At 41.5% G+C, this 10720-nt stretch overlaps 1 protein-coding gene across 1 annotated transcript in view; it reads left to right on the top strand.

The window, feature by feature from the left end:
* The first annotated feature begins 265 nt into the window (after positions 1 to 265).
* The window catches only part of LOC133995750 (unconventional myosin-XVIIIb), a 51699-nt gene continuing 41244 nt past the window's right edge, over positions 266 to 10720 (top strand). Inside the window, exons 1-6 of the mRNA XM_062435224.1 lie at positions 266 to 307; positions 455 to 535; positions 3164 to 3284; positions 3439 to 3586; positions 9207 to 9390; positions 9480 to 9630. Coding sequence (XP_062291208.1) covers positions 266 to 307; positions 455 to 535; positions 3164 to 3284; positions 3439 to 3586; positions 9207 to 9390; positions 9480 to 9630 — 727 coding nt within the window. The remainder of the gene's footprint in view (positions 308 to 454; positions 536 to 3163; positions 3285 to 3438; positions 3587 to 9206; positions 9391 to 9479; positions 9631 to 10720) is intronic.

Below are 10720 nucleotides of genomic sequence, written 5' to 3'. Positions count from 1 at the left end.
GTAGTTTTTTGTGCAAATTTGTACCACTTATACTGACTAATAACAGCCAGTACAGGTTTAATGTTTAACGCCAGTGAAGGAAGCACACTGAGAAAGAACAAAAAGTAGACTTGACAGGACTGAGGTAGCTTTTGAATGTAGGCTACTGCTCCAGTAAAAAGCACTCAGGCACTTCTTCTTTCTCTGACAGTGGAAAGATTTCAGAGCCTCTCAGGAGACACGAGCGAGAACTTTTATACCCCAAGTTTCTGGTGCTTTACTAGAAATGATCTCTCATCTTATTCCAGAGAGTTTCAGTCTGAAGAAAGTCGACGCTCTCTGGCTTAAAAAGTATTCCTGCTCTTTAGGTTTTAGGACAAAGAAAGACAATAATACTGTTTATTTGCACTGATAAATTAAATGTTTTTTTTTACATGATTTGAGTAAATAATCACACATATGTTGTCTGTTACAGGAGAAGGTCCACGTGGACTTTGAGTGTCCAGAGAGCAGCCCGACAGAGGTTGTGTCCGCCATCGACCAGCCGCCTCCACAGGTACACAACTCATACTGACTACATGTAAAACATAAAGGACCAAAAAACCAAAAATATTCCTCTCATTGTGCCCATAGACTGTATATAAGAAATGGACGTAACATCAGTGACGTCACCCTTTGGTTTGTGGACTGCTGCTCGGAAGCCAATAGTTTCGGATCTGAGCAGCGCCATCTTGAAAATTTCAGGTGCATGCCGGGAAAAATAAAAACACGGATTCTACTTATATGGGCATCAGGAGGGACAGGAGGCGCCCTCCTGAACCTGTGAACCAATCAACCTGTCAATCACGACGTAGCCACGCCCTAATGCATACCCTGCTTTATCGTCGAATATAAAATCAGGGAGGCCAACATTTCACAAATGAACATCATACTGCATTGAAGAAGGCTTTAAACTAGCGATTGAGACCATAAACACATTTTGAAAACGTTTACTGAGGTTAGAAATCAAGTGAGAAGTTGGTGAATTCTCCATTGATTTGTATAGAGACGGAAGTCCTTTTGACACCAAAATGGTCGCCCCCTGGTGGCCTTTTGATAGAATGCAGTTTTAAGTTACTTCCGCGTTGGCCTCATTTCAGAGGACTGGAACTCCCCGCCTAATTTCTACACAACCAGACCTTAAGTAAATCAGTGTACAAGTGGCAAGTGGTCTTGTAGGACGCGTCTGATTTGATCCTGTTTTCTGCTGCATTGTTGTTCGGCCATTCTTCTTTTTTCTGTTTCATTCTTTGAAACCGATTCAAATAAATTACAACTTTATATAAATATGCTTTTAAATTGTTGGATTTCCAAGGAAGGAAGGAAGGAAAGGAGGAAGGAGGGAGGGAGGAAAGGAGGATGGAAGAAAGGAAAGGAAAGGAGGAAGGAGGGAGGGAGGGAGGAAGGAAGGAAGGAAGGAAGGGAGGAAGGAAGGAAAGGAGGAAAAGAGGAAGGAAGGAAGGAGAGAAGGAAAGCAGTAAGGAGGGAGGGAGGGAGGAAGGAAGGAAGGAAAGGAGTATGGAAGGAACGAAGGAAGGAAGGAAGGAAGGAAGGAAGGAAGGAAATGAGTAAGGAGGGAGGGAGGGAGGAAAAGAGGAAGGAAGGAAGGAAGGAAGGAAGGAAAGGAGGAAAAGAGGAAGGAAGGAAAGGAGTAAGGAGGGAGGGAATGAGGAAGGAAGGAAAGGAGTATGGAGGGAACAAGGAAGGAAGGAAGGAAGGGAGTAAGGAGGGAGGGAGGAAAAGAGGAAGGAATTAAGGAGAGAAGGAAGGAAGGATGGATGGAAGGAAGGAAGGAAGGAAGGAAGGAAAGGAGTAAGGAGGGAGGGAGGGAGGAAAAGAGGAAGGAAGGAAGGGAGGAAGGAAGGAAAGGAGTAAGGAGGGAGGGAGGAAGGAAGGAAAGGAAGAAGGAAGGAAGGAAGCAAGGAAGGATTGAAGGAAGTGAGGAAAGAAGTATGGAAGGAGCGGGGAGCAAAGAAAGAGGGAAGGAGGGGAAGAACAAAGGAAAAATTAAAGAAAGAAGGAGGAAGGAAGGAAGAAAAGAAGGAAGAGTCAAAAGAGATGAGGTCAATTTGACCCGGGAGGACAACAGGAGGGTTAAAGTATGGATATACCAGGCAAACTGTTACTCTCCTGATACCATTTCCAGCAAATACTGATCCAATACTGTTGTTTTCTTTTTCAAAAAAAAGTTGGCTGCAGAAATACAGACTTTTTATAATGACATGTACAAACAAATAACATTTTATATCCATCACATTATAGCCTATAAACATTCTGCCAACATTTACCTCACACACCAGCAATATTCCTTCTTAAAATGAATTGCCCATACAGTGAAGTTTGTTGTTTCTGGCTCTCCTCACTGAAGACGATAAATATGCCCAATAAAAAGTGCTCGGCTCAGTCGATCATCTTCTAACGCAGCCAGAAACTGAAGAAAAAAACCCTATTTTTTTGTCTTTTTATGGTAATTATATATCATCTGTGCATCTGTGTGTGTGTGTGTGTGTGTTTATGTGTGTGTGTGTGTGTGTGTGTTTATGTGTGTGTGTCTGTGTGCGTGTGCGTGTTTGTGTGTGTCTGTGTGTGTGTGTGCGCGTGTGTGTTTATGTGTGTGTGTCAATGTGTGTGTATGTGTGTGTGTTGTGTGTGTGCGTGTGTGTTTATGTGTGTGTGTCCATGTGTGTGTGCGAGTGTGTTTATGTGTGTGTGTGTGTGTGTGTGTGTGTCTGTGTGTGTCTATGTGTGTGTGCGTGTGTTAGTGTGTTTGTCTGTGTGTGTGCGCATGTGTGTTTGTGTGTGTGTGTGTGTGTGTGCATGTGTGTGTGTGTGTTTGTGTGTGTGTGTGTGTGTGTGTGCGCGTGTGTGTCTATGTGTGCGTGTGTTTATGCGTGTGTGTGTGTGCACGTGTGTGTCTATGTATGTGTGTTTATGTGTTCAGCCAGAAACTGAAGAAAATAATAAAACCCTCTTTTTTTGTCTTTTTATGGTAATTACATATCATCTGTGTGTGTGTGTGTGTGTGTGTGTGTGTGTGTGTGTGTGTGTGTGTGTGTGTGTGTGTGTGTGTGTGTGTGTGTGTGTGTGTGTGTGTGTGTGTGTGTGTGTGTGTGTGTGTGTGTGTGTGTGTGTGTGTGTGTTTAAGGTCCGGGCGGCAGATGGAGACCCCAGAGGTCTTTTATGGGTTCTGGATGAAGAGATGGTCACACCAGCCTCCAGTGAGAACAGCGCCCTGGAGAGAGTCTGCCAGTATTACAGCAGTGCTGGTAAAACACACACACACACACACACACACACACACACACACACACACACACACACACACACACACACACACACACACACACACACACACACACTTTAAAAGCATAATTAATGAATTCAGTGATGAGTATATTCTGCATATTTATGTCCCTGCAGTACGTCAGTGTGAGCAGCCGCTGCAGTGCGAGGTGAACCACCTGATGGGCCGTGACCCTGTCCGCTACGACCTGACTGGATGGTTCGGTATGATCCAGAACAACCCGTCTGCTTCCAACGCCATCTGTCTGCTGCAAAACTCCACCATGTGAGTCTGTGTGAAGGCCTGAGAGGCTGAACGCTAATACTCACACACTTTAACCCTCCAGTTGTCCTCGAGTCAAGGAAGGAAGAAAGGGAGGGAGGGAGGAAGGAAGGAAGGAAAATAGGAAGGAATGGAGGGAGGAAGAAGGAAGGAAAGGAGAGAGGGAGGAAGAGGGAAGGAAGGAGGGAGCGAAGGAAGGAAGGAAAAGAGGGAGGAAGGAAGGAAGGAAGAAAAGGAGGGAGGAAGGAAGGAGGGAGGGAGGAAGGAAGGAAGGAAAGGAGGGAGAAAGGAAAAAGGAAGGAAGGGAAGAAGGACAGAGGAAAGAAGGAAGGGAGGAAGGTAGGGGGAGGAAAGAAAGAGAGAAGGAGGGAAGGAGGAAAGAAGGAAGGAACAAGGAACATGTGAACATTTTAACGTAGGCTGGGCTCACTCTCATATGTTAGAAATACAATATGTGGCCAAAAGTATGCAGACAACCCTGTTTATGTGCTTTATTTTGAGTCTTCCTGAAGGATAAGGCTGGCTATTTTCTATATTTTTCTTCTTGTCAACAAATCTAATAGAATATGTAGAATAACAAGTAATGTGTTTGCACTGTAAAATCCTGTTGTTTTTACGGGAAAAAACAGGCAGCTGTGGTTGCCAGAATAATTCTGTAAAAAATATGGCAAAACTTTAATCATCTTTACAGAACAACCTGTATGACATTTAATTTTAATCCAGTAAATTCACCTTTGAATTTCTGCTGAATTAGCATGACCATTATGCTATTAAACCAATTCTTTCAATGAGATGTAAATCTTACCAGCTACAGTACAAGCCACTTGTTGCTTAATGTACATAGAATAGCTTTCAATTCCACTGAAAAATACAAAACAAACATTATTTAACTAAAAAAAGCCTCATTATAAGACTGACATTTAACTGACTTTTTCTATAAATGCCCGTCAAAATCTACCTTACAAATAATGTTATGCTATAGTACTATTAATAATGCTATGTTAGTTATGTTTGGTTTAGTATTTTACAAAATATTACTGTAAAGTAAATAATGCTCCATTGTATTTTCATTTACGTTTTTTTGATGTCATGATTTTACAACATTTTGGTGTTAATATGGACATTTCTTACAGTGTGTATCCAAAGTCTGATATATCTCATTCCTCCGTTGTTGTCCAAAAACTATTGAAAACACGTCACAAACTCTTCATAATGTTTGGTCATGTTATTTTGTTTAGAAACGTCTCCAAAGACTAATAACAGCATCACATTTTCAGTCTCTAGAGAGTAGTTCTGTGTGCGGCTAGCTTTAATGTAGCTTGTTGTGCTTCATATCACAACTTCTTGACTTTGTACTGAAGTACTTTTACAGTGCAGCAGTGCTCCAGTTCATTTTCTATCGACCTCTCTCCCAGTTTAAGATCTCTGTGTTGATATAAAACCTCATGCATTTTGCCTATGCATGGGGAATTAAAGACATCAGACCTATAATCATCACCTCTAAGCTCATGAAATGCTTTGAAAGATACTCTGGCATTTTAGTTTCAGTACCAGGATCCACTCCAGTCTGCACACAGGAAGGGTGTTAGAGTGGATGATGTTCTATTCTATATGCTTCACAGAGTTTATAGCTTGTTTTTTGATGTCTCTAATGCATTTTAACCATAGACTGTATATAAAATGGATGTAACATCCATGACGTCACCCATTAGTTTGTGGACTGCTGCTTGGAAGCGAATAGTTTCGGATCTGAGCAGCGCCATCTTGAAAATTTTCCGGTGCATGCCGGGTAACAAAAAACACGTATTCTACCTATACGGGCATCAGGAGGAGCAAGAGGCACCCTCCTGAACCTGTGAACCAATCAACCTGTCAATCACGACATAGCCACGCCCTAATGCATACCCTGCTTTATCATCAAATATAAAATCAGGGAGGAGAAAAAAAAATCATACTGCATTGAAGAAGGCTTTAAACTAGCGATTGAGACCATAAACACATTTTGAAAACGTTTACTGAGGTTAGAAATCAAGTGAGAAGTTGGTGAATTCTCCATTGACTTGTATAGAGACAGAAGTCCTTTTGACACCAAAACGGTCGCCCCCTGGTGGCTTTTTGATCGAATGCAGTTTTAAGTTACTTCCGCATTGGCATCATTTCAGAGGACCGGAACTCCCCGCCTGATTTGAACACAATTCAGCTACACATTTTAGATTTTGACACAACAACACCAGCGTTTCATGTTTTTTTGTCCATTTTATGTCTTTTCTTTCGATATGAAGCACTTTAAGCTGCTACAGATATAAAGTTATTATTATTATTATTAGTACCTCACATCTAGATCCCAGTATGTGAGGCTTGGAGGTGACATATCTCATACCATTACACCAACACACGCTCAGTCCCTATTTATATTCCCTTTATATACCTCGGACTGCAGGATTAGTCCGGCATCTAGCTCCCACTTGCAAAAATGTTCCGATGATTCAGTTCTCATTGGCTTCATCCTCAAAGACAATCACCTCCCTTGTAAAGAGGTAGATGGCTTTGTCAATGGTGTGATGAACACCACTTCATTTTAGATATAAGTAAGACCAGGGAGCCTATTATTGATTTCAGAAAGAAAAAGGCTGTGGTGACCCCTGCCCTGATTAGACATGATTGAGGTGGTTTCCTCTTATAAGTACCTCAGTGTCCTTGTGGGTAATAGACTGGAATGGGAATAGGACACCAGTGACCTCTTTAAAAAAGGCTCCAGTACAGGCTGTTTTTGCTCAGGAAGCTGTGGTCAGCAGGTCACTCATGCACATGTTTTATCAAAGTATTTTAACTCTCCTGTTGTCCTCCAGGTCAGGGAAGGACAGAAGGAAGGAAGGAAGGAAGGAAGGAAGGAATGAAGGAAGGAATGAGGTAGGAAAGGAGTAAGTAGGGAGGGAGGGAGGAAAAGAGGAAGGAAGCAAGGAGAGAAGGAAGGATTGAAGGAAGGAAGGAAGTGAGGAAAGAAGGAAGGGAGGAAGGAAAGGAGGGACAGGAGGAAGGAAGGAAGGAAATAAAGAAGGAAGGAAGGAAGGGAGTAAGGAGGGAGGGAGGAAATGAGGAAAGAAGTATGGAAGGAGGAGGGAGCAAAGAAAGAGGGAAGGAGGGGAAGAACGAAGGAAAAATTAAAGAATGGGAGGGAGGAAGGAAAGAATGAAGGAAGGAAAGAAGGAACAGTCAAAAGAGATGAGGTCAATTTGACCCGGGAGGACAACAGGAGGGTTAAGTGTCCCATTTTATGCCGTTGTCTGTCAGCGTGAGTACAGAGAGGGAATGAACAAGATCAATAAACTGATCAGGAAAGCAGGATCCATTATTGGCTTGACTCCTGTTTCATTAGATCGTGGAGCACAGATTGGGTGGAAAGCTCCAGAGGATTATGCAAAATGAGGTTCGTCCAGCGTGATGTGTTTTTAGCAAACTGAAGAGCTCTTTTATTATCAGGTGCCATTCAGAGAGAAGTGCTTTAAACCTGCTGCAGTGAAGTTTTTAATGAACAGAGCCGTTGACTGATGTTAATGATGAGGATGGTGGATGTACTGAGGACTGTGGTGATGTTTGATGTCATATATCACCACTAACATATACATTACAGTCTCATTGATGTTCACATTATTTACTACGATGCTCTGCTCTCTCATTATTTTGTACTACCTGATGATGTGTGTGCTTTTTTCTTATTGTCCTACCTGCTGTCTGTCCTATATGGTGACACTCAATCTCACCCCTGGGGGAAAAATAACCTATTTTGTATTGTATCATATCGTATCGCATTGTATTGCATCATATTGTATCATATATTATATTGTATTGTATTGCGTCATATTGCATCACATCGTATCATATTGCATCGTATCGTATCATATTGCATTGTATCGTATCGTATCATATTGCATCGTATCGTATCATATTGCATCGTATCGTATTGCATTGTATCGTATCATATTGCATCGTATCGTATCATATTGCATCGTATCGTATCATATTGTATCGTATCATATTGCATCATATCATATTGCATCGTATCGTATCATATTGCATCGTATCGTATCATATTGCATCATATCGTATCATATTGCATTGTATCGTATCATATTGTATCGTATCATACTGCATTGCATTGCATCATATCGTATCATATTGTATCATATTGCATCGTATTGCATTGTATCATATCATATTGCATCATATCGTATCATATCATATTGCATTGTATCGTATCATATTGTATCGTATCATATTGCATTGCATCATATCGTATCATATTGTATCTTATCGTATCATATTGTATTGTATTGTATTGTATCGTATCGTATCATATTGCACCATATCGTATCATATTGCATTGTATCGTATCATATTGCATCGTATCATATCGTATCATATTGTATCGTATCATATCATATCATATTGCATCATATCGTATCATATTGCATCGTATCGTATCATATTGCATCATATCGTATCATATTGCATTGTATCATATCATATTGCATTGTATCATATTGCATCATATCGTATCATATTGCATCATATCGTATCATATTGCATTGTATCATATCATATTGCATCGTATCATATTGCATCATATCGTATCATATTGCATTGTATCGTACCATATTACATCGTATCGTATCATATTGCATCGCATCGTATCATATTGCATCGTATCATATTGCATTGTATCGTACCATATTGCATCGTATCGTATCATATTGCATCGTATCGTATCATATTGCATCGTATCGCATTGTATCGTATCATATTGCATCGTATCATATGGTTTCGTATCGTATCATATTGCATTGCATCGTATCGTATTGCATCGTATCGTATCATATTGTATCTTATTGTATCGTATTGTATTGCATCATATCGTATCATATCATAGCACAAATTTGCTCAGTGGCAACTGGTACAGAGCAACAGAGCAATGTGCAATACATTTCTCCTAAAAAACAAGACAATATAGTAGAGAAATTTACACACCTAGCATTCTGGCTCTGAAATAAAATACACTATATAGTAAGTAAGGCGTGATTTTGGACAATAACTGTATTTACTCCCATTCATTCAAGCAGAGCAGCGATCGTGGTGAACTGCAGTGTAATATGGCTTCACTAGATTTCTGTTACTAAAAAGGAGAAGGTCTTTCTTCAAGTTGATTCATGTTGTTTTCTCCACCACCATCAGAAAAGTGTAGGAGAAGACACAAGCAGTCTAAAGATTCATTAAGAAACTGATGAGAAATTTAAGTTTGGTGTGGAAGAACTGCACTGGCCTGCAGGGAGTCCTGATCCAACACCTTTGGGTCATATCGCTGCCAATCAGTGTAGGATGTGAATGGGAGCAAATCCCTGCAGCCAGGTGCCAACATCTGGCACAGGACTGAAACCAGAAGAGTGGATGATGCTCTAGCAGCAGATTAACTATTGCAGACTGGTGTAATGTTCAGGTGTTGATGTCTTTAGTTTGATGTCTGCATACTTTTGGCCACAATGTTTAACCAGCATGATATTAACCCATGTTTTTCTAGATGTTGACTGTTGTGTCACATGACCAGCTTCTCTCTCTCTATCTTCCTCAGAGGGGTGTTGAAGGCCATGTTCACCCCCACAGTCAATGTGCCCCCTATGTGCCGAGGTGTGGGGGGGCTGGAGGGCAGCAGCCAGCGCTCCCTGCAGAGGAACGGCACCATCAGGAAAACCTTCAGCGGGGGAATGGCGGCCATACGCAGACACTCCCAATGTATCGCAGTCAAACTACAGGCTGTACGTCTCTCAACACAACACACACATTAACCCCTGAGATGATTTATACTATTATTCAGCATAGCTCAATTTCTGTCTCCTCCCTGCAGGACGCTCTGGTGAATCTGATTCGTCGAGCCAGGCCAGTGTTCCTGCAGTGTGTGAGTGCAAAGACAGACAGTGGAAGTTTTGATGTGCCGGCTCTCAAAGTGCAGCTGCAGTCCACACAGATCCTGTCATCCCTGCAACTCTACCGCACAGGTCAGCACATTTATATCACATAACCTTAACCCCTATTTACTATTCTTTAAAACTATATTGCATTATACTTTATCACAAACACAAACAACACACAACACACAACAGCAACAAGAACTAAACATCTGACTTGGATCCAAGATACATGATGTGCACTGAATATCAGTCAAACCCATTATAGTCAGCAGTGATGCAACAATTAACCTTTGTGTCGTCCTCCCGGGTCTGTTTTGACTGTTCCTTCTTTCCTCCCTTCCTTCCTTCTGTCTGTCCTTCCTCCCTCCCTCCTTCCTTTCGTCCTTCCTTCCTCCCTCCTTCTCTCTTTCTTTCCTTCCTCTCTCTTTCCTCCCTTCCTTCTTTCCTTCCTCCATCCCCCTTCCATCATTCCTTCCTTCCTTCCTTCCTTTCCTTCCTCCCTCCCTCCTTCTCTCTTTCTTTCCTTCCTCTCTCTTTCCTCCCTTCCTTCCCCTCTCTTCCTTCCCTCTACCCTTCCTTCCTCCCTCCCTCCTTCTTTCCTTCCCTTCCTTCTGTCCTTCCTCCTTCCCTCCTACCTTACTTCCCTCCTTTCCTTCCTTCCTTCCTTCCTTCCTTCTTCCTCCCTCCCTCCTTTCCTTCCTTCTTCCTCCCTTCCTTCCTTGACTCGAGGACAACAGCAGGGTTAAACATCCAATTATAAACATCTTTTATGTACATTGGGATCTATCCAAAAACTAATGTAAAAAAGGATCGGGTTTATAAGCAAATGCTTCAGCCTATACTTTTACGATCAGAAACTGCTTTTTTTCTTTATTTCTTTATATTTGTATTTATTTATTTATTTTCCCCTTTTGTTTTTAGAAAAAACACAACAATAAAAAGTTACAGTGCAGTGTGAGATATTAACCCTAAAATTGTGATTTAATAAAAAGCAGCAAGCAGAAAAGTCTTCAGCTGTGATTTAAAAGAACAGAGAGTTTCAGCAGCAGACCTGCAGTCTTCTGGGAGTTTGTTGCAGATATGTGGAGCATGAAGAACTGAACATTGCTTCTCCAGGTTTAGTTTGGACTCTGGGGGACAGAAAGCAGAACCTGACCCAGATCACCTGAGAGGTCTG

Source organism: Scomber scombrus, chromosome 15 (genome assembly GCF_963691925.1).
Source record: "Scomber scombrus chromosome 15, fScoSco1.1, whole genome shotgun sequence".
NCBI lineage: Eukaryota > Metazoa > Chordata > Actinopteri > Scombriformes > Scombridae > Scomber > Scomber scombrus.
Note: the sequence above shows the minus strand (reverse complement) of the source record. Positions and strands in the feature narration are given on the sequence as shown.